This window comes from Mustela putorius, unplaced genomic scaffold, assembly GCF_011764305.1.
Source record: "Mustela putorius furo isolate JIRA1106 unplaced genomic scaffold, ASM1176430v1.1 tig00000174_pilon_pilon_pilon, whole genome shotgun sequence".
Classification (NCBI taxonomy): domain Eukaryota; kingdom Metazoa; phylum Chordata; class Mammalia; order Carnivora; family Mustelidae; genus Mustela; species Mustela putorius.
Window position 1 is genome coordinate 18,458,912 of NW_025421304.1, and position 22,741 is coordinate 18,481,652.

The 22,741-nt window shown below is 46.5% G+C and overlaps 1 protein-coding gene across 2 annotated transcripts; it reads right to left on the reverse strand.

Annotated features, from left to right (window-relative positions):
* Positions 1-8,408: 8,408 nt before the first annotated feature.
* CFAP20 (cilia and flagella associated protein 20) lies at positions 8,409-21,005 on the reverse strand. 2 transcript variants are annotated; one of them, XM_004744276.3, is made up of 6 exons: positions 20,664-21,005; positions 11,302-11,381; positions 10,501-10,612; positions 9,669-9,857; positions 8,951-9,061; positions 8,409-8,488 (listed from the first exon to the last, which is right to left on the reverse strand). In XM_004744276.3, exons 1-6 carry the CDS (start codon positions 20,745-20,747, stop codon positions 8,483-8,485), a joined length of 582 nt encoding a protein of 193 aa, XP_004744333.1. In that variant the 5' UTR covers positions 20,748-21,005; the 3' UTR covers positions 8,409-8,482. The 2 variants fall into 2 exon arrangements, with proteins under 2 accessions (XP_004744333.1, XP_044932063.1); XM_045076128.1 differs by lacking the exon at positions 20,664-21,005 and having other exon boundaries at positions 10,501-10,712.
* Positions 21,006-22,741: the final 1,736 nt, after the last annotated feature.

A 22,741-nucleotide genomic window follows, 5' to 3' on the forward strand; every position in this document is an offset into this window, starting at 1 on the left:
ACCTGCCGGCTCCTCCCACCTGCCGGCTCCTCCCACCTGCCGGCTCCTCCCACCTGCCGGCTCCTCCCACCTGCCGGCTCCTCCCACCTGCCGGCTCCTCCCACCTGCCGGCTCCTCCCACCTGCCGGCTCCTCCCACCTGCCGGCCCCTCCCACCAGCCGGCTCCTCCCACCAGCTGGCTCCTCCCTCGAGCTGCACACCCCTTCTTCCCAGCCATCCCTTTCCTAAGGCGACCTGATCCTTGCTTTCTCTCTCCAGGTTTTGATCACAAGGGCTGTCAAAGCCACGTTAAGAGACCCCCCACACACACCCTACACAAACAGGAGAACGGGCATTTCCTCACGGACCTTCACCTGGTGGGCGGCACGTTTCCTCCTGCCCTGCTCTCCCTTCCACGCCTTCCCTGCTTCTCCCTCTTCTTCCCTGTCTTCCAGCTTCGAAGACAATCTTTCCAGCTTCGAAGACAATCTTACATTACAAGTATTTTTGGTAAACAACCTGATACACTGCTATACTTTTTGGAACTGAGATGAGATATATGTTGGCAAGTAAATAAATATCTGCTCTGTCCCTTGCATTAATCTTTGCTACCCTTGCCTGAAGGCCCTTGGGGTTTGAGAAGGGGGCAGCTCAGGGAAGGGGTAGGTACTAAGGGTGGATGGGCCAGCTATGCTTCTGTCACCTGTGTCCTGTGTTGCTTTGGTTTGGGTAATCTATTGCTACCTAGGGAACCATCCCAGAACTTTCTGGCTTAAAACCGCCACTGTTTTATTTGCTCGTGGTTCCTGCACCTTGGCTGAGCTCTCCGGGCAGTTCCCGGCTGGTCTTGCTGGGAGCCACCTGCATAGCCTCATTCAGCTAGAAACTGAGGCCACGCTTCTTCACAGAGGTGGCCTTCCATTCAGTACTCATCTGGGTGTACTGACTGGGTGATGTACTGGGTGATGTACTGGGTGATGGCTCCAGCAGAGTAGCCAAGAGCCAAGCGTGTTTCCAATAGTAAAAATGCAGAAGCTGCTAGGCCTGCTGAAGGCTTTGGCTCGGAACAGGCACAGCATCACTTCTGCCACGCCCCATAGTTAAAGCAAGTCACAGGGCGGGCAGTACAGGTGTTCAGTACCAGGAGGCAACATTCACTGCAGGCCACTGCATTCACAGGCTGTCGAAACACACGGGGACACGTTGGAAGCAGTACGTGGAAGATGAAACAATGGTAATCTGGGGTGGCGGGACTGTGGGGGCTTTGAAATTCTCTATTTTTACATTTGAAAAAAGACAAGAAATAAAGGAGAGACTGAGAGGAGGCTTCCAGTTCACTGCTCTGGCTGGAGCTGTCCCAGGCCCCTGTCACGGCAAGTGCCCTTAATTCCCAGGAAGTTGGGACCTTCTGCCTGGTGGGGCCCTAAGAGGGCAGGGAAGCTGTTGCCGATGCCAGGGCCTATCCCTCTGGAAAATGAGCTTTCATTGGAAAATGGGCTGGGCCTTCGTTTACAACAGGCCTGAAATTTAGGCTTGAGACATCATGTGTGAATGCGGTTCACAGTGGCCAAGGTATCCACCCAGGAGTGAAAGAAAATGACGCTCATCACTCACCATGCAATTCAGAACATGGGTCCCATTTCCAAGGCTCATCACTTAAAAATGCACCCTAGGTGTTAATTAATCTAGTGATCCCTCACTGCTCCAGGGGTGGTCCAAAGACCTGCAACATTAGCACGACCTGTGGCCTTAGTAGAAATGCAGATTCTAGGGTCTCAACCCAGACCTGCTGAATCAGAACTTGAATTTTAACAAGATCTCCAGGTGATTCTTATGCATAATTACATTTGGGAAACCTGTTCAAATCTGCTCTTAAAAACATGATTATACTACATTGAACCCCCAAAACATGATTATACTACATTGAACCCCACCCTCGCTTTTTTTGGTGAAGATAAAATCTTCTTTTGTTTTAATGCAACATTTAAAACAGCATTGTCCAATTAAAATTCCCTTTATCTATCTGCACTGCCTAATATGGCAGCCATTAGCCAGCTGAGAGTACTTGGAATATGGCTAGTACGACAGAACTGAATTTTAAGTTAAATTTAAGTTAATTACAGTTTCATTTAAAGAGCCATAGGTCACTAATGGTTACTGTATTAGCACGAATTTTAAATCTACTTAGTCTTTTTAAAGGTCTATACACCTAGAAAATTGCAGCCTGGCTCCCTTCATCTTCAGCAGATTTGCAAAACGGTTCTCGTTGCAGTGTGATGTCATGATGTCAGAAGAAATATGTATTTTGGTGCTTGACCCCAGTTCCTGGCCAGAACTCCTAAAGCCTTGGTAATTTCCTATGCCACAAAGGTGGTAAGGAGCATCTTTTCTGATATCTGGTCTTTGACCTTGGTTTCTGACACAGAACTCCTAAATCCCTTGGAGTTTCCTGGGTGACAGGAGTGTCTTTTGTTCTAATGAAGTGACTCCTGGCAGGCTCCTGGGCAGCTTCAGCACAGGGTCTAGTGCCCTGAACCACCAGGCATGGTCAGAAGCTTGGAGCTCTCAGGGCCCCCTCCCCACACCGATCCCCTAGGGAGGGGAGAGGGGCTGGAGATTAAGTTAGCTTCCATGATAAGGCTTCCATAAACATCCCTAAAGTACAGGGGTTTGGAGAACTTTCAGCTGCTGGTGCCTCTGAGGTTCACAGAGTCCACAGCAGGAGGGGAGGGCAGTAGCCAGCATGGGTTCCCCATACCATGGAGCTCAGCCTTGAACTCTGGGGGTTGGGGGGGTGCCCCAAAGTGCCCTTCAGGCCTCAGGGGCTTCCTCGGGCAAGTGGGGCACAATGGGACAGCTGATACCCAATTCTCACATCAAAGGCTAGTAATCCCTCTGGGGTTTGGCTCCTTAAGTTATCTTGAGATTCTTCATTTCCCATATTTGAGGTTGCTGGGATCTCCTGGGGCCAGGGCAGGAGCTGTGGTATAGAGCATCTCCCGTCCACACCCCTCTGCCAGCACACCAACCAACATGAGCACAAACTCTGGGAATGAATCTGTGCTCCCTGTAGTTATTACACAGGAATCTCAGAAACGCCTGTTCACTGGGGAAATGAGTCAAGTCCATATACGTGACTGGCCAGAAACGTTATGTAGGTACCTCTGTCTCCAGTAAAACGGGGCCTAAGAATTTGGCAGGCCCAGCCACCTGAGACCTGCAGAGGGTTTCCTTGTGACCCTGCTTTCCCATTGGATTCCCTGCCACACACGCTCCTGTTCCCCAAGGAAATGCATCTGAAAAGAGCAGAGAGACACCAGGTCAAGCTTTCAGAACAGGTAGCACAAATCTTTCTCACATGCTTAGTAGGCAATGTCCTACATGAGGTCTGGGCTGGGCTTCAGAGCAGCACCCGCTGGGAACCAGCCCCGAGGGATGGAGATCTACAGCTCTGCGCTCTCTCAGGTGGCAGTCCTTGGCAGTCACCAGGAACCCGTCATGCTGGCTTTGGTAGGTTTCCAACACCAAGAAAAGAGGCTTGGAAGGATTCTGTTCTTCAGACTTCAAGTGAACATGAGAGCTGTCTTGAAAGGCCCCTTCCGAAGGCGCCTAACGCTATTGCCTGCATCCCGCCCAACTACTGGGAGGGTTCGCGACTGAAGACATTGTGGGGGGGCGCGCAAGTGACAGAGAACTCACAGAAGTCCCTGTTCATCTCTATCCCCCTCATGCACTGAAACAGCAGAGGCTCCTGATGACATTCTCCACCCCTTAATGAGAGGATCCGGCTGACGTGCTTCCATATACCACCCCTCGCACACTGTTTTGCTTTGCTTCAGACACCATGGATACCAAGAGGCACAATTTTTCCAAGGCTCGTGCTCCATCCAGCTGTTCAGTGCCTTGTGGATTTATGATCTAGAGGGCCTCTGCCACAGCCCAGAGGCACCGGTGGTTTGCATTATAGGACTCCATATTTCCAGGTTCTGGAAAAGGGGCAGAGATGTAAGTGACATACTAGAATTTTGTGTAAAAGGAACTTAAAGCTTGAGGGGTGCTTTGCTTTATGCTTTCCTTCCTTTCCAGCATCTGGCCTCTCCGCACTCAATTCTTGCTCACTCCAACTTGAAGCAGCTTCTCCAGTGACAGAAACACCAAAAATCACCAGGGGAAGGTGTTCACATGCAGATTTCTGGACCAGATTTAGATCAACTGCGGGAGAATCTGCATCTTAATGAGCTGCCCCCCCCCCCGCCTGCATTTTAATATTAATAGGCCAGGGCTAAGTAATCTAAATTTGACCTTTTTAAAAATGAGAAATATAATCAGAAGGGTGTATTCAACAGTGCATGTAATTTAGATTGTACTGAAGGAAATATCCGTGTGCAAACAACTGCCCAGGTCAGGAAATAAAGCTCTGGTGGCCCTTGGAAGTCCCTGGCAGCACCTCTCCCATCACCCCTGCCACCCCCCCGCCCCCCCGTAAAGCAGTCCGCTGCTTTGGAGGTACTCAGTCCCCTGCCTGTCACTAGCGACAGCTGGTCCTCAGTACCTCCAGTGCACTGTTTGGCTTCTCCGAACATCAGAGAGAAGTGGGCCCATTCCTACCATGTTATATCTCACTTCCTTGCTGTGCGCACTGTGTGTGGTGGTTGTGCTCCCTGTGTTGCTACACTTAGCTGCTCTATGTCCCTTTTCATGGCTGTGTTGTGTTCCACAGCTTGAAAACAACACAACTGTTGGGACCCCCCCCCCCAACCCTGCCCCGTCGTTCATGGGCATCTCTTGCATCCTGGCTCTGAGGTAAGTGTCTCCCTCTGGCCTTTTGTTGAGGAAAGAGCAGGTCAAAGACGTCGAGTGATTTACAAGTCTGGCACAGGGGTTCTAGAGCCTGTGAGCTTCTGCCAGCGAGGGGATCACTGTGTCAGCTCCTGCATGTTCGTCTCTGTGCCTTGGTTTCCTCATCTGTAAAATGAGAGTAATAGGGCCTGTTCCTGTGCTGCAAAAATTCAGTAACACAAATGCATGTGAAATAATTAAAACTTTGCCCCTTCAAACATTTTCAGAAATGGAAACTGGGACTTCCATCTTCCTTCATACTCTTTGTGTGCTTTAAACTTCCCATGAGCATGGGCTACTTCTGTGACCTATTAGTGAAACACAGACCTTTACCCCTGCTGGTTCATACTCTTAGCCTCAGTCGCTGAAGGTCCACTAACAAGCATTTGTGAAGTGACAACCAGGCCAGCCCTTGTCACAAAGGCAGAGCTGAGTATGGTCCTCGAGCTCTTTCCAGCAGCCAAGTCTGACCTGGCTCAGCCACCTGGAGGGATTCTCTGACTTCTCACTGCCCTCTACCAAAAGGGCACAGCCAGTTGCACAGGAGGCAGGGGGCCACCAACGCCAGGACAGGGATGGCACAGGACTCCAGTCAGGCAACGCAGGTCCTGGTTCCCTCCCTGCCAGTATTTGAGGGGCTAGTCCGTGTCTCTCTGGGCTATGGTGCCCTTAGCAGTAAATGGAGGGACAGAGGGCTAGACAAGGAGAGCACCAAGATCTTTCTCGGTGAATTCCCTGATCCTTGAAGGCTTTTGGCTAAAGCTGCTGGGGTGCTGGGGAAATCAGCTTGGAGGTTGTTCTCTGGCATACCTGTCTTCCTGAGAAGTGCCAAGGAGGGGGCTGGCCTGGTACAGGGAAAGCATTCAATGGGCCACTGGCAAATAAGGGATCCATTCTCCGCCAAGATGAGTCCTGCTGGGAGTGGTTGCCAGCCTGTGCCATCGAGTTCATGACAATTAACGAACTCTCTCGTTTGGAAAGTGATTCCTTCTAACACACACTGTGACTTCCAAGGAGCTCATAATGCAACTCTGGTTGCTTCAATTTCTATCATCTGAGGTCACTCTGGCCCTAGCACTGTGAAGGAGGCCGCTAACCCTCGCGGCTTGTCCCTTCCTCCTTCGCTCAGCCTCACAACTGGGTATCGCCATCTTCCTGGTGAGCTGCAAGGCCCCGGGCAAGGGGCGTTGCAGTCATTGGTGCCACAATTCACAGTGGCCTGGGTCCAGTTTAGATAATACATCCCATCACCCTCAACGCCCCCTCACTTCCTCTCGGATGGATATGTAAAGCATCTGGGAAGTCAACAGCTGCCGCCTTCCACCCCAGAGAGGGAGGTGAGGTAATCCCCATACATAGTCCAACAAGTGCCTCAGGGTGAAAGGGGCTCTGTGTGGAGGAGAGTGTGTTACTGTATTTCTCTGGACTTCCAGGAGCACTTCGCTGATGGCCTGGCACTGAAGAGTGATGGAAAGTTAACCGGGGTTTCTCGTCTCCACAAAAGCATCTTTCATTCCACAATAGACCTCAGATTGGAAGGAAGATTTCACTGTACAAGAGACAAGAAGCTCTGTTGCGGTCCTTGGCCACCCATTTCTGAAGATTCCAACTGTCATGTGACCCCGAAGGTTCAGGAGACAGGCCCACGGAGTCTAACAACGGCACTGCTAATATGTTTAAGGATGGAGAAGTGGGATGACCCTCAGCTGTGACTGGGGTTGGTCCTGGAGGAGGAGGCCCAGTCACCTGTGCGGATGGCCCTCTGTGTGATCCACTGGTGCCTGTCAGAGGGGAGGCATCCATGAGAAAGGTGGTTCCCATCTAATCCTTAGTAGGGAAAGAAAAGGGCAAAGTTGTCCTGAGTGACCCAGCTAGGGGTCAGGCCCTCAGGAACTGTGGGAAGTGAAGCTCTGTGAGACATGAGAGGCAGCCCCTTCCCCTCCAGACTCTACCTCCCCAACGCAGCCCCCTGCCCCCGGCTGCCTCCGAGACACGGTGCTTACCCACGGCACGCTCTGGAGGAGGAAGACGTGGAAAAATGCTTCTTGCCATTTAACTTCACAGAAGGCAGCAATGGCAACATCAGAGTCAGCGCTGTTTTTACCTCTTGTCGAAGTCAAAATGGCTGGTGCCCACGATTCCAGAGCCATCCCTGTGGAACAGAATTGAATCCAGGGGAGTTCCCTGGGGCGAGCACAGGATCTAGGATGGCCTTCTGTTCTTTCCTTGACTTGGAAATTCTTGTTACATGAATATTACTTTTCAAAATCCTTTTTTTTAATCATACAAGAATCCTACACGATACAGTAACTATTCTCTCTGGATGCTAGGAGTAGTTCTGCTGTATCCCTCAAGACCAGGTCTATCTGCACATGCCCTTCTCTGCCCCCAGACTGCTTTCCCCAGAAATGTTGCATGGGGTAGAGCTACATCATCTAAGCATTTCACTTTTCTAAATTTAACTGTTTGTGCCAGGGTCTGTCATTCCACTAACCAAGCATATGCCTAAGAAGTGTGAGCAGGGAAAGTGGGGTACGGTTTCAGTTCTCATGTGATTCAAGTGTTTAAAGAAACACTTTTCTTCAAAGTCACTAAATCCAAGGCAAGCACTTCATCTGGAGCTCACACAGGGACATGGGGAGTGGCTGCCAGGCTGAGAGACACGGGGCGCACTATTATAGAACAGCATGTGCAGTTCCAAAACGACAACTTCCTAGAGTATTTAAGAGCATTCGTGGGTGCCTGGGTGGCTCAGTTGACTGTCTGCCTCTTGATTTGGGCTCAGGTCGTGATATCAGGGTCGTGAGATCAAGCTCTGCCTCGGGCTCTACACTCAGCTCAGTCTGCTTCAGATTCCCTTATCCTCTGCTCCACCCCGCCCCCCAACTCTCTCTTAAATAAATAAGAAAATAAATAATAGATAATAAAAAGAACTGGGAAAAAAAAAAAGCCATCTAGACTAGAAGCCATTTTGTCTTAAGCTTGACATGGGCCCTAAACCCTAGTAAAATGACTCTACTGGTCATATGCTGGGCAAATTTTTTTCCATTTAGTTTATCTTGGGAGTTGTTCTGCATCAGTATCTACAGATCTGTCTTGTTCTTTACGCGCTTACCGCAAGCTACTCCAGAGCAAGAGTGTAGGGGATGTTCTTTGGAAAGAGTTCTATCTTCACATCATAAAGGAAAAAAATATATTTAAAAAAATAAACTAAAAACAAATTTACAAACCAAGAATATAGTATTTTATTCATTTCTGGATTATGAGTATTACACAGCATATACATATATTTAGATAATATATAAAACAATGAATAAACCGTAGGAAGAAATATTGGTTTGAAATTGCCTTACGGGACATCTTTAAATCTGTAAGTTCGTGGTAAGTGTATCTCCCCACACACTGAGGCAGGCAGCAGGATAAACTCCACCATTCATGTTCCAAAGGACGGCTTATTCCTCACTGTACTTACAATGCAATTATGGCATTATGGCATGGTCACTGGTGTCCACAACAGGGGACACCAAGTAATAGATAAAAGAACCACAGCACAGTAAACTAATAGAAATATTTGTTTTTGTTTTTGTTTCGCATTGTCCTCCAGACAGTTTCCTTTTTAAACTAAGAGCCATGTCCAGGGGCTATCCCTTGAGTTGCATTCCAGTTATTGCTGGAGAAAAAGAAACAAACAGAAGAAGCATCAGTTTAAGTTATCAGAAAATAGATGGTCAGTGCCAATGACACGAAACACCCCCCCACCCCAGACTCTGATGACACTGCAGGGGACACTGGGCTGTACGGAAATGAATAATGTCAGCAGCAGTCAGGCAAGTAAGTGGCTGCCATTTTGTCAGAGGAGACTGATGAGCCGCTAAAGAGGTTCGGATGGAAGACATTCTCCAAGGAAGGCTTGAGCAGGAAGCAGGGAGGGGCAGGACCACCTTGTGGAGGTGGGGACAGCAGTAACAAAACATTTCACAGGATTGATCCTGATTCAGTGGTGATGGAAGGAGACCTTAGGATGAAAAGTACTCCAGCCCCCATGTCACCATGGAGAGGCTCTGCAGCTGACCTCAGAAGAGCACACTTCCCCAACTCACCGTCTGGCCTCCTCCAAGGAAGGCCCCCTTACCTTTGCTTTGTTCTGAACTGGGAGATACAGTTTGAACTCTGCTGGCAGTTCATCTTCTGAGTAGAGTCTGTCTGAGAAGTAAACCCGTCGGATGCGACAGTTTGCATGAATCTGTGGGTGCAAGACTTATTTTAAGAAACAAAATATGGGGACGCCTGGGTGGCTGATTTGGTTAAGCCACTGCCTTCGGCTCAGGTCATGATCCCAGGGTCCTGGGATCGAGCCCCGCATGGGGCTCCTTGCTCAGCAGGGAGCCTGCCTGCTTCCCTCTCCGCCTCTGCCTACCGCTCTGCCTGGTTGTGTGATCTCTCTCTCTGACAAATAAATAAATAAAATCTTTAAAAAAAAAAAAAAAGCAGGATGTATGACACCCTTGTCTTTAAAAAAATAAAAGGAAACAAAATATGATTGGCCTTCCTCTTTTCTTGCTTCTCCTGGAGCCCCTCCCATGATGCTGTCAAAGCTTCCTCTCTTTTGGCATCTCCTCAGCATGGCTTGGGGTGGGTTCAGGCAAGAGGGATATTTTGCTTGCTATGCTCTCCCACTATATCTGAGCAGACCCCTGAATGTGTCCTGGATCTTTCTGAGCCCTCTGGACAGTGACTTGGGCCCCTCAGCCAGAAAGGCACACTGTTCTGTCACAAGAGCCACAAGCCAGCAGCAGGTAGAGCACACTCCCTTCTCCTGTTCAGGCCTCCATCAGGAAAGGAGCTAGTACCTGGACTCTTAGGGTCTCGATATAATTTGTGCCGTACGCCCGCCTAGTGAAGTCTGACAGATTGAACTGAATCTGGTTCCAGCCATCATCCAACCGCATGGGCATGGTACAGATGAAGGGTTTGACTCGGGTGGTGCTCTGGTAGTTACTCGCCCGAAACCGCCGACGCACATTCTTGTCATCTAGTACCTATGAAACACAGAAAAAGAGCCATAGTAACTCTACTTTGGAAGAAGGAGACAACCTTGGTGACGCAAGGGACTGAACTCCCACAGCCTGGTTTCCCAAGGCTGAGGCCCAAGGGAGAATAAACAGACCAGATACAGGTCACATTGGATGCAGATGGCCCGGAAGCAGCAAGTTTATCTTGTCAGTTGCTGAGACATCAGCTGCTTTAGGGCACATGACACAGCCGAGGGCCCACAGACCATAGAATGATTTCATAAACATTCTTCCATTTGAAAAATCACAAGTACTACAACGAAGACCAACAATAACCAGCAGTGAACAGACACACTCTAACCTTCAAGCTTTGCGATCCCATAGCTATTGTTCAGACTTCCTAGGAGCTTGCTGCTGCTTTAAAAACTTGGCATTAAAATTAAAAATTAAAAAAAAAAATAAAATAAAAAATAAAAAAAATAAAAACTTGGCATTAAAGTTGTTACTAATACCAAATTTATGTCATAATAATAATGGCTGCACCAAGTGTCTAGCAGAGGCAGAAAAGACACAAAAGAATAAGTATACTTTCCTAGAGCTACTTTCTCTTGCAAGTTGATAGGGTATCCCTTTGGTAGAGCTAAGAGTATACACAAATCCATCTACTAACCTGTACTTCAAAGGTAAAATATTTCTTCAGATTTTTTATAATCATGACGAGGAAGGGAAGTTTAATCCCCAGCGTCTTCTTTGGGTCTGCAGGACACGTGATATATGTGGTGCTGCAGAAAGAGGAGACACTGATAAACACACCGGTTGCCTTTTCTTCTGTGGAACACACCACAAAAACACGTGGTCCAAGAGGTAAACTGGAGAGTAGATCTAGAAGATCCAGACACATCATCCAATTACCCTCAATCCCGATGATTTAAAAAAAAAGAAAAAAATACTGGACTCCAAACACAAGCTTCACACATAGCTAGATATCAACAAGAAAATACCTGAAAAACAAAGCCTGGCTGGCAAGCTGAGCAATTTCCTCCAGTGAAGACAACTCCCCTCTGGTCTAAGAGAGCCATCCAATAAATAAAATAAAACCCAAACTAAGACCATAATAACTGGGAAAACCTCACTGTGGCCCAGGTCACCCACTGGGTGATTAGTACCACCCCTCCATGCATGTCCGCATGCCTTGGTCGTATTAATAATTTAACTAACCCACAGCACTTACTATGGCACTTAATGTGTTTACACACAATTCACTTACTCAATCTTCACAATAACCCCGTTATCCTTATTTTACAGGTTAGGAAACAGGCCTGAGGGCTTAAGAAACTTGCCCAAGGCCAGGTGTGAGCAGCAGAGCTAGATCCCCACCGGGTCATCGGCCCCACGGTCTGTGCTCTATGAACCCCTATCATGCACTGCCTTGCCAGTGCAGTGTCTCTGGGCGAACAGAGGGACTGCCTACCTGACATTTGTTCCTTCAATCTCTAGCACCAGGGACTGGATGTCATTATCAGTGATTCTTTTGATGTGGCCATTCCGTACCTACAATGAAGAAAATTAAACTGATCAGTACTGAAATATTTGGCAATAACTTTGTTAAGATTTTGAAGGCCAAATGGAACCATTTAAAGGAGACCACAGTAACCCTCGGGGCATGACAGAACCGTGTGACATGGTATACTGAGCTTATGTGTCAGCAAGCCATGATATTCCCTCTCTACAGGGTCCCATCAGCCAGCAGAGGAGCTGCAGGTGAGCTGGCAATCCATCCGCCAGGACAATGTTGTACACACTGGGCACGAGGGACATTCATCTACATTCTCTGACTTAGTCCAAATGACAACCAAAATCACAAGACAAGGTAGCTGGTATTTCACAGATGTGGACACTGACACCCAGAGAACACAAATGAGGATCCCGAGAGAGTCAGAATGAACGACCAGGCTTTTCACAGCCCCCGCACTGCCTGACACACTCTCTCCAGAAAGGACGAATGCCACTGAGAAGGAGGGTGGCAACCAAAACATGAAAGCATTCCGCCCTCAGTATGGAGCACCATTTCTATCTTCTACAATGCTTAGTGCTGTGCTCCTACTTCACGTTTCCCTACCTTCTGTTCCCTAAATTCCCGTTTTTATTTTTATTTTTTTTAAAGCTGCTTTCTTTCTTTCTTTTTTAAATTTAAATTCTAGTTAGTTAACATAGTGTAATACTGGTTTCAGGAGTAGAATTCAATGCATCACTGCACTGGGGTGATACGACCCCCAGTGTCATCACAAGTGCCCTCCCTAATGCCGTCACCATCTAGCTCATCCCCACCCACTTCCCTCCAACAACCCTCAGTTTGTTCTCAATCGTTAAGAGTCTCTTAAATTTCTTCGGGGCGCCTGGTAGCTCAGTGGGTTAAAGCTCTGCCTTTGGCTCAGGTCATGATCTCAGGGTCCTAGGATCCAGCCCCGCATCGGACTCTGCTCAGTGGGGAGCCTGCTTCCTCCTCTCTTTCTGCCTGCCTCTCTGCCTACTTGTGATCTCTGTCAAATAAATAAAATCTTTAAAGAAAAAAAAGAGTCTCTTAAATTTCAACTATTTTTTTAAAAAATATTTATTTATTTGACAGAGAGACAGCCAGAGAGGAAACACAAACAGGGGGAGTGGGAGAGGGAAAAGCAGGCTTCCTGCAGAGCAGGGAGCCCAATGTGGGGCTCAATTGCAGGACCCTGGGATCATGGCCTAAGCCAAAGGCAGACGTTTAATGAGTGAGCCACCCAAGTGCCCCTAAATTTCAACTTTCTAAAGTAAGAATTCAAGTCTCATCTTTGCCATACACAGAAGCCTTCTTTAGCATTTCATCCCACACCGACCTCTCTTCTTTCTGATTTGTCTGGCTCATGTAGCCTAGAGGTCTTAATTTAGCACCTCATCCCACATTGTCTTGTACTATCTGCTGCATATGTAGGAGGTATAATATGGGGAGAGATCAATACTCAATATGGATTTCCCTTCTCAAAATAATTCAGGAAAGCAGAATTACCTTCAAGCTCTAAACTCGGAAGCACCTAATATGGATGGAGCAGAGAAAGGCACAGGCATTTTCAACACGGGGCTGGCCTATTAGGGCTGAATGTATTCACAAATGAAAAAGATCTACCAGCTTTAGAACAGTATGCTCCAAAATCATGAGTCTTTTTCCAGGTATAGTGAAAACGGCTGTACTGGACTGTCATGGTCTATGACTCAATCCTTTGTCTTTCCATTGGTCTTGCACATTAAGAGAGAGCATAGTGTCAAGTCTGACAGTTGTATTTTTCAAAACTGCTCATTAATAATATGGCATTTTGTGTTTAGACCTCAGTCTCTATGAACTCTGTTACTATGAATTTGATCCACTTATGGTGTGCTTGGTATTCCTATGTGAGATCAGATGTTACTACTGCCCATCTCCTCCTGAAAGATGCAACTGAGTCTTGCCTCCTCGAAAAAGCCTAAGCCCAAAGGTAGGGATCAAGTATTAAGCATCATTTGTATCTTCTACAATGCTTAGTACTATGCTAGGCATAAACTAAGCATTCAAATATTTGCTGACTTCTGGAATCTGTCACCCTGAGAGTTGGCAAGGATGAATAGATTCAAGGAGGATTTTTAAAAAATTCCTGGATAACACATCCACCATGGGCTATTATAGGAAGCCAGAGAGCCTGGGGTATGTCACAAAGCCCGGGAAGCTGCCAGCGTGAAGAATGCTTTCCCACAAATCAGCCTTTGGTGCCCATTATCAGAGACAGAATGCATGGTGGATGGGCCCCAGATCTCTGCCAATGCAGCATTTCTTAGGTTTTTAAGACACAAATGTCACATTGAAGTGCTTCTCAAACAAAGCTGGCGACACCCAATGCCCTCCTGCTTCAAATTCTGGGCCTCTTTCCCAGGGAGATTAAGAGCACAAAGCCCTGGGTCTGTGTACCACATGCCAACACTGCCCACCTCATCCCCCATATAAACACTCTGGCAATATTCACGAAGCAAAAAACGCGAAGTGGCAATATTCCTCCTCTGTTTGCTAGCCCACAGCTGCTGGGGAAAATCAAGCCGACTTTTTGGTGAAGGAGGAATCAAACAAGAAATTATTTCCATTTCCAAATAACATGATGCACTCACATTGCTAAGAGCTGCCAGTATTCCAACAAGACAATTTTATAATATACCTCTAATTGTTCTAATATTATTATAGTTACATCTAATATAACGTCATTCTTTCTTTAAAAGGTACATAATGGGGGCGCCTGGGTGGCTCAGTGGGTTAAAGCCTCTGCCTTCGGCTCAGGTCATGATCCCAGGGTCCTGGGATCGAGCCCTGCATCAGGCTCTCTGCTCCGCAGGGAGCCTGCTTCCTCCTCTCTCTGCCTGCCTCTCTGCCTACTTGTGATCTCTCTCTCTGTCAAATAAATAAATAAAATCTTAAAAAAAAAAAAAGGTACATAATGCAACATCAAACAGATGGTTAACTTGAAAAGAGTAAGGGCTAAAGGACAACTAAAAGGCAACTTGGCAATTTACCCAACACTGCTTGAAAGCATGGCCTCAAATCTTGGGTCTTCTGAAGGTCCCTCCCAGCCCAATGAGAGTTATCTATCCGCTCCAGAAAGCCCAGCGAGATTTAACAGGGAAGAAATGTTAGGAAACTTGCTTCTGCCCATCTCAAAGTTTATAGCAGATGACTTCACTCCAGCAAATGATTATTCAAGTCTTTACAGAATAAAACAATGCCTTACATTGCACGCAGAAGCCAACAGACTGGAAGTCAAAACAGATTTGATGTATTCTCTTCTGCTTTTACCCAGAGGCAAACTCATTTTTAGCTAGACTTTCAATAACTTCCTAAAGAGAAATTTCTCTCAGCACACATCAACCACCACACTCATAGACTTAATTCTTACAAAATTAATTAACGTAGTCCATAAAACAAGAGAAGTCAGGGAAAAAGGCAGCTTTTTCAAAGGAATGCCACCAGTCTCTCTGGAGTTTTAGGTATTCTCATATCACGAGCTGCCAGAGCTCTGAAATCAAATTAAGTTGGTTTGTTAGTGAATTATGATTTTTCTCCTTTATTAAGTCAAATACACACTGGAAAAATACTGCAAATGCTCACTGGAAAAGAGGGGTGGGGTGGGGGGGCGCAATTAACCAGAGATAATAAGCACTTAAAGGAAACCTCCTCAAACCTCTCTAGGTTCTAAAATTAGGATCAAAGGGAAAAGGGGTGGACAATTTGGGGCAAGTCCTCCCAACCACCCTCCCTGGCAATCTGGCTGTCACCGCCTCAAATTGTAAAGGTCTTCCAGGAAGCCACCCCCTCCTCCTCAGTCCAGCTTCGGACAAACACATATAACAAGATACACGGCCTCAGAAAGCATCAACTTCCTTTCCTCAGCTCCTTCCAGTTCAGAGGTCGCTAAGCAGGCCTGGCTTTGAAATGAAGACAAAATGAACTGGTCAGCATTTATTGCTTACAGTGGAAGTAGGTTTATTCTACTTCCCTCTCTAAATGAGCAAGTGCCAACTGTTGACTTGTCAATTCTTTTTTATGACACTCTCCCACTATTTAGGTGTGGGCTACAAGTGTTTCATTCCTCCAAAAAATAAACAAAGCCAATCTTGTTTTTTTTTTTTTCCCCATGAACTCCCTACCCCCATGTACCCCATCCCCCACATCACCACCCCCAAGCTACGAGCTATAGAACCCAGGCTACTAAGCTATTACAAATGAGAATGGTTCTCAGCCCCTGCAGACAGACATCAGGAAGGGAACCTTCAAGTCCTTCTTGCAATCACTCTCCCAGGCTTTCCATGGTTGCTGGGGCAACTAATAAAGAACACTGATTTTTTTTTTTTTTTCCTTCAATGTAAGCTCCAGGGAGGAGGGTCAAGCTGAGGGGAAAAAAGTACTCCTGGGATAGGGAGGAAGCTGGCCAATGCTCCATATTTTTTCAAGTGTTTTAAAAATAACACATGAGTTGTATGCATTCCCTGCCCCCACCTTTCATTTCTCTGGCTCCACCCACTTATCCTGGTGGACAGCTGAGCCCTCAGCCATCTGGCATCCTAGTCTTAATGACACATGTTCCAATTTACATTAAGCTGTTAGAGCTGTCCATTTCAGCAGGAAAGTTTCTGCTGGCAGCTAGGGGCTGGGACCTAAGTCTGAAAGCAGGCAGAGGGAGACCTCTGTGGGGAGAGCTGGGCATAGCTCTGCCTCAAAGCTTGGGCTTTGCAGGCTCCAATGGGTCAATTAAGTGCATTGCTAACCAGTCCCCCTAGCAATTCCTTGCAAGGGCAAGTATAACCAAAACCTATGCCTTTGTCCAATTATAGTAAAAGCTGTCACTCCGAATAATAAACATCATCAGACTGATCCAGGGAAAGTCTTCAAAACAAAAAACAAAACAAAACAAAGAAAACAAACCACCAAACAAACAGTTGTACTACCTTCCTGCCCAAATGCCCTTGCCTCTGCTACTGGAAACTGCAGCAGTTTAACAATGCACTGGTAAGGTTTGTTAATTTAAAACTGGGTATAGAAACTACCTTTCTGGAAACAGCTGATTTTTAAAACTGGGAACAGGGGAAATAAATAAAATTAGGAACAGGGAATGGGACTCTAATACTATCCAGCAACAACCACAAAGTCTGGTTCTAATATTTAGCTTTGGAATAGGCAAGGAGCAGCTGCAGCTGAAAGACAAGGTGAGAGGCAAGAAAGGCAGAGGAGCTGGTATGAATTAACATTCTCATCTAGTAAACTTTTAACATATTAGACTTAGGTTTATATGTGAAATACGAAAACTGTATGTCTTATATAGGCATAAATGGGAATAGAACCATCTGGTATTTTCTTTACAAACCAGAAGTAATGTCTACATTAAACAAAAAAGTCCTTTAGTAAATGTAGTATTTGCTGGTCCCAAAAGTTAGGGGAACATCAAGAAACCCCTAATTTCTTCTCAGCTGAGGCCTTGGGGCTCCTGGGTGGTACAGTCGGTTAAGGTCCAGACTCTTGGTTTCAGCTCAGGTTATGATCTCAGGGTGGTGAGATAAAGCCCCACTTCCGCCTCTGGCTCAGCAGGGAGTCCACTTGAGACTCTCTCTCTCTCTCTGCCCCTCCCCTCTGATGCTCTCAAATAAGTAACATTTTTTTTTTTAAAAATTGCAGAGATCTCTGTCATTAAGTTTACAGTGTAGCCAGGCATACAGACTTTCAGAAGCTAATTTCAAGTATGAGGAGTCTGATGAAAAGGAAGTAGAGGTTCTCTAAGGGGATACAAATGAACTTAACCTGGAGGGACAAGTGAATATAAACTAATGTAACCTGAGGAAGTGCCTTTGCACTGTGACCTAGAGACTAATGAAGAGTGGAAGGGTGGGTCCCAGCAGAGGGACCAGCAGGTATGGAAGCCTTGAAGGTTCGAGAAGGGTTTCAGGTTCAGTGGGAGGTCACTGCTAAGGTGAGGAGCCTGGGGGAGGTGAGCCTGGAGAAGCAGTGAAGCAGGCACCAGACCATGTTGAAGTAGGCACCAGACTATGAGCTGTATGGCCTAAGAGCCATATTAAGGGTTTGGGACTGGGAAAGCCCTGGTACAACGAGAAAATTATCCTAATCTCTGAAGTCTGACTTTACTGCACTTCCTATTCCTTCGCATCAGTTACAGACTTTCTTACTCTTGAGCAAATCCCTCAGTTTCCCACCCTATTTGATACTGTATGCCATAACTCTGCTGCCAAGCATTTCTTATATACACCTTCATTTAATCTCCATAATCATGGGAGGCGGTAGCATCAATACAAAATGAGAAAACTGAGTAGGTAAGTACTTGCCCGAGGTTACACAGCATAGGAGAGAAGGCAGACCCAGGACACAAATCCACACTGTCCCAACTCCAGCCCTGGGGTTTCAAGGTAAAATACTTTTCCCCTTAAGGAACTGGCAGTCTAGTGGGAAATACACAGTAAACTGGCAACCGCCATAAGTGTGCTGTAGAGGGCCACAGGCGCACACAGGAGACCTAACTTAAGCTCCCAATGAAATAATGTTTAAATTAAGATTTAAAAGATGGAATGGGGGGAGGTAGTATGAACTTCAAGGAGTGTAGGATAAACGCAAGTGTTACAAATATTAGTAACCACGCCCATGAAAATGGAGTTTGTCAATTCACTGGTGTTAGGAATATGACATTCACTCCTCACATTCATAAGAAGACACAGAGCCTCAACAGAAGCCAAACCTAATTTTTCCAAGATTATTCTTCACAAAAAACAAGTATAGAAATTCTGTCTTCATAAACTCAGAAGGAGAACAGTAAAGTTTGTGAAATCAAAATAGTAAAAATAGCCATATGTAACTACTGGCAAAGGTCAAGGCCATTTCTAGATAATTGTAGGCAATCCATCCCTCCCTCCAACAGACTGTCTTTACTACAACTATACCTTACTCCCTGAGAGCAGGAAAAATGTCTTCTCTTTTTTTATCTTCCCAAATCTACACAGTGCCAGTGATTTAACTGTGGCTCAATAAATCTTTAGTAAGTCTATCAATTCCCAGTGTTTCCCCAACTGGGTTGGATTCCCAGCACTTCCTGAGGACTTTGTAATATAGCCGAGAAAAGGCACACTGTCCTATGAATAGGACAACAAAGCCTATGGATCTAACCCCAAACTACTTGCCATTTTCCTTCCTTACCTTTTCTTGCCCCAGGGAAAAAAATTCACCCCTAAACACTTTTCAGTCTAAATAGGAAAAGTAGAAACATAATTAACTTTTACTATTACAAGAACTTTGCCTGAAATGAGTGTTACTCTAAATGTTTTGTCTGTTTAATTTATTCCATGTAACCCTGGCCAGCTGTTCTAATGTTTTCACACGTGTTTATGTCATTAGGGCACCATCTGACCTCTAGTGGCGTTGTTAAGGGACACAGTGCACCATGGTTACTTTGCTTTCATGTTCCGTGTGTAAACATGTTGACTAATCAAAAAGCTGCATTTGAAAAAATAAAACACACTACAGAAGACCAAGCTCCGGAAGGGTTAAAATGGTCAACTCTGGTAAGTTTCACCTACCAGAAATGCTAAGGTCTCACCACCCCTGGAATTTTTTCAGGGGGAGTACGTTCTCTGACCTGCTCTGTAAACCCCTCTTAGATTAGGTCGCATTCTCTAGTTCGATTGCCTCATATTGACACTTTTGTTACAACTCCATGTTCAGTGGCACCAAGGCCACTCTCTCCATGACAGTCTGTAACTAAGTCAAGCCACATCCTTACAAAGTTCTCAGGTACATTCACTCCAAGTTCTCTTTGCAGAGATGGGATTTAGAGTTTACAGCGCTTACTATAATGTGAACAAAACCATGGAACTGAAAAACCTCAGTAACATAGGGGAAAAAATTAAGGAACTGCTTTCCTGTGTAATACTCTTGGTATTAGCCTGAACTTGTGGATAGAAGCACTGTGAAAGAAGAAAGATGCTCAAGTTTTTCAGATAAGCAAAAGGCTCAAACAACCCACTATATTCAGATCTTTCAACTATCTTACAAAAATGACATTAAGAAGATACCACCCTCACTGCTTCTTTGGAAATGCAGATATCCCTAGTGATGACAGGCAAAAGGCTATCTGTGTTCTCTCTCAATCTTTAGGTGGCCCAAAATGCTTATCTGGGGATATGGGAAGACAAAGATTTGTTCTGAGAAGAAATCCAAGATTCTTGACTTCAAGACAGATAAACTGTAGATAATTCCACATCCATCTCTAGAAAAACACCATTCAACATACCACTTCTTTCTGTTGTCCCCTGAGGAATCACCTGTCTTTCACAATAGAGTACCTGTCTTAACTTAAAAAGCGGGGGGTGGGTGGGTGGGTGGGTGGGTGGGTGTACAGCTGACAGAGAACATGCATGAGAAATGAAATAACGAAGTCAAAAAATGCAGACCAACTCATAGCATGCTAGACACACATGTCCCCTACTCAATACCTCCATAAAGGAGACGAAGGGCAGGGTCATCATCTCCTGGGCTCAGTGAAAGTGTTATCCAGTGGATACCTCAATAAAAATAGTGAGGCTGGTACTTGGCTCTGAGCTTATTACTCCAAACAAAACTTTATCACTATTCTGCAATTTTCCTGATGTAGACATCAAGCACGGAAGGCACAGCACAGACCCCAAGTAGCAACGAATGTGGAGCAGGTGCCTAAGGGCACCGACTTCTAACCTTGTTTGAGATCACTGTAAGGAAAGGAGCGAATGAATCAAATCCAAACACAACTGCCTTCTGGCTTTGTCCCTGTGAGGATGCCTGGAACAAAGACTCTGTGTCTTGTGCCCAGCACAGTGCCTGGCACAAAACAGGCTCTCAGTAAATATTTGTGAAATCAGTGAACAGCTTCTTTCATCTCTATGTTCCCAAAGCAACCTCAGTTAAGTTTATGCATTTCACGCTAGGATATGGGCATTATATGAATGGGGAAACCGAGACTCTGGGGAATTGACTGACCAAGTCAAGACGGTGGCGAGGGACCACAACCACACCACAGCCGCAGGACACTTAAACACCAGCCACGCGCACCCTACACGCAACCCCCATCCCCTTGCTGACAAGACGTCCATACCTCGCGCCTCTGTCACACCAGCCTGGGGACAGGTCACAGCAGCGCCCGCCTGGCCTCCCCGGAGCTCCAACTCGGCACAACTACCCGCCATCCCGTCCCGAACCCCCGGAGGAGGGGGCGCGGCCCCTGCACCCCGCCCTGCCACCGCCTCCCAGCTCCTAACCTTTTTGTCCCAGATCTGCAGGGGTTTGCTGCCAATGCTGTAGAGGATGGAGAGGAAGCCGCTCTGGAATGTGTTTTTGAACATCTCGCCCGCGGCCTTCCCAGCCGCCCCGGAGCCGACCTCGATACGAGCACCAAGTGGCTAAGGGAAAGCAGGGGCCGGTCCTGGTTCGAAGATGAGAAGCTGCGCTCCTGGCCGCCTGATCTACAGTTCCCCGCGGCTAAACTTGGGAGCCAGACTCTAAGTCCTCGAGTTTCAGCTCTCACAAAATTAACGCAACCTCAATTCGGAAACCACAGCAACTGCCGCCCGCGCCGCTCCTCCCGCCTTAAATGGAGGCGACGGGACGTGCGCCGCGTAACATGGATCCCTCCGCCTATTTGACCCGCCCCCTGAGCGCGCGAAGCCCAATCCTGCCACAAGAATCACGAACTTCCTGTCCCTTCCGCTCTTAAGTCCCGCCCCAGTTCCGCCTCCTTGTGGAAAGAACTCAGTTGTCAGGGAACTATTTTTCCTTGGTAGTCCCTCAGAGTTGCTTTTAGAAGGCGGAAGGAGATAGAGGATTGTGGAATGTGTGGTACGCGAACCCGGTGTCAAGGAAACGTGGCTGGGTAGGGTCAGGGGAGTGAAGACCTGGCCCCGCCCCCTGGGGGACTGGGAGGAGTTACAAGGGCAAAAGGAAAGTGGAGAAAGGCGCGGAAGGTAGCGTGGCTACGCAATTGCTTACCTGGTGTCCTGAGAATGTCAAATAGATGTTGGCCAAGTGCAGGATAATATTAAAGCAGCCGACCCTTATTGTGCACTCACTGTGCTAAGCGCCTTATACGCATCATTGCTTAATTATCAAGGGAGTCGCTACGAATACACCCCGTTATCTCGTGGGATGCAAACCAGTGCTCTCAGAAAATGTATTTCTTTCAATGCACTAGCAAACCAAAAGCCTGAGCATTAAGATAAAAGCAGAAATTAATAAAATTAAACAAAATAAAGTTGAGTTGGTTGAGTTGAATCAATAGCTGTTTTAAATCAATTAATATTTAGAACAGGTTTTAAAAGATAAAATAGAGGCGCCTGGGTGGCTCAGAGGGTTGAGCCTCTGCCTTTGGCTCAGGTCATGATCTTTGGCTCTCTGCCTGCCTCTCTGCCTACTTGTGATCTCTGTCTGTCAAATAAATAAATAAAATCTTAAAAAAAAAAAAAAGACATAAAATAAGCTCTGATTTTTCAGGTGTGGAAGAAATCGCGAATGTTGGAGACCAATCGCTCCTGAGCATCTCCTCAATATTACATTGTGTGCCCAGGCCTGTGCTGGGTATTGTGGCTGCCAGAAAAGGAGTTTGCTGTTAACATCCTCATCAAAACTGCTACAAATAGCTAAGATCAGTTGAGCATTTATTAGGTGTCAGGCACTATACTTTAGTAGAAGAGCTTTAGCCTTCACTAGATCATTTAATCCTCACAGCAACCCTGTGAACAATCTAACCAGAATTTCCAAACATGGTGTGGGGTGGGGGATGGGGGGTGGAATATATGGATCTTATTAGAGTAGAAAGTCAAATTTTTTTATATGAAACTTATTTTTGGATGACTTATTTTGGATGACTTGTTCACTTTAGGCCAGTGAACAATTTATGCCTTGTTATTAAAATGTTCAGGGATCCTGCTTTGCCTCTTCCATCTTCTGATGGCCCTAGATGTTCCTTGGCTTATGGCATCCTCACTCCAATCTCTCCACCATCTTTTTTTTTTTTTTTAAGATTTTACTTATTTATTTGACAGAGAGAGAGAGAGAGAGAGAGAGATCACAAGTAGACAGAGAGGCAGGCAGAGAGAGAGGGGGAAGCAGGCTCCTGCTAAGCAGAGAGCCCGATGCGGGGCTTGATCCCAGGACCCTGAGATCATGACCTGAGCCGAAGGCAGAGGCTTAACCCACTGTGCCACCCAGGCACCCTCTCTCCACCATCTTGACATAAACTTCCCATGTGTCCTCTCCTCTTATGAGCACACCAGTCACTGGACTTAGTGTCTACTTTGAATCCAGTAGAACATCATCTTGAGAATGCATCCACCAAGTCCCT

Excerpts from the sequence above, each read along its gene's own strand:
- CFAP20 (XM_004744276.3), bottom strand. The coding sequence starts at position 20,747 with ATGTTCAAAAACACATTCCAGAGCGGCTTCCTCTCCATCCTCTACAGC. Across the intron at positions 11,382-20,663 it reads TGCAGATCTGGGACAAAAAG|GTACGGAATGGCCACATCAA; the intron begins GTTAGGAGCTGG and ends TCTTCATTGTAG. Across the intron at positions 9,062-9,668 it reads TCGAGACCCTAAGAGTCCAG|ATTCATGCAAACTGTCGCAT; the intron begins GTACTAGCTCCT and ends TTGCACCCACAG.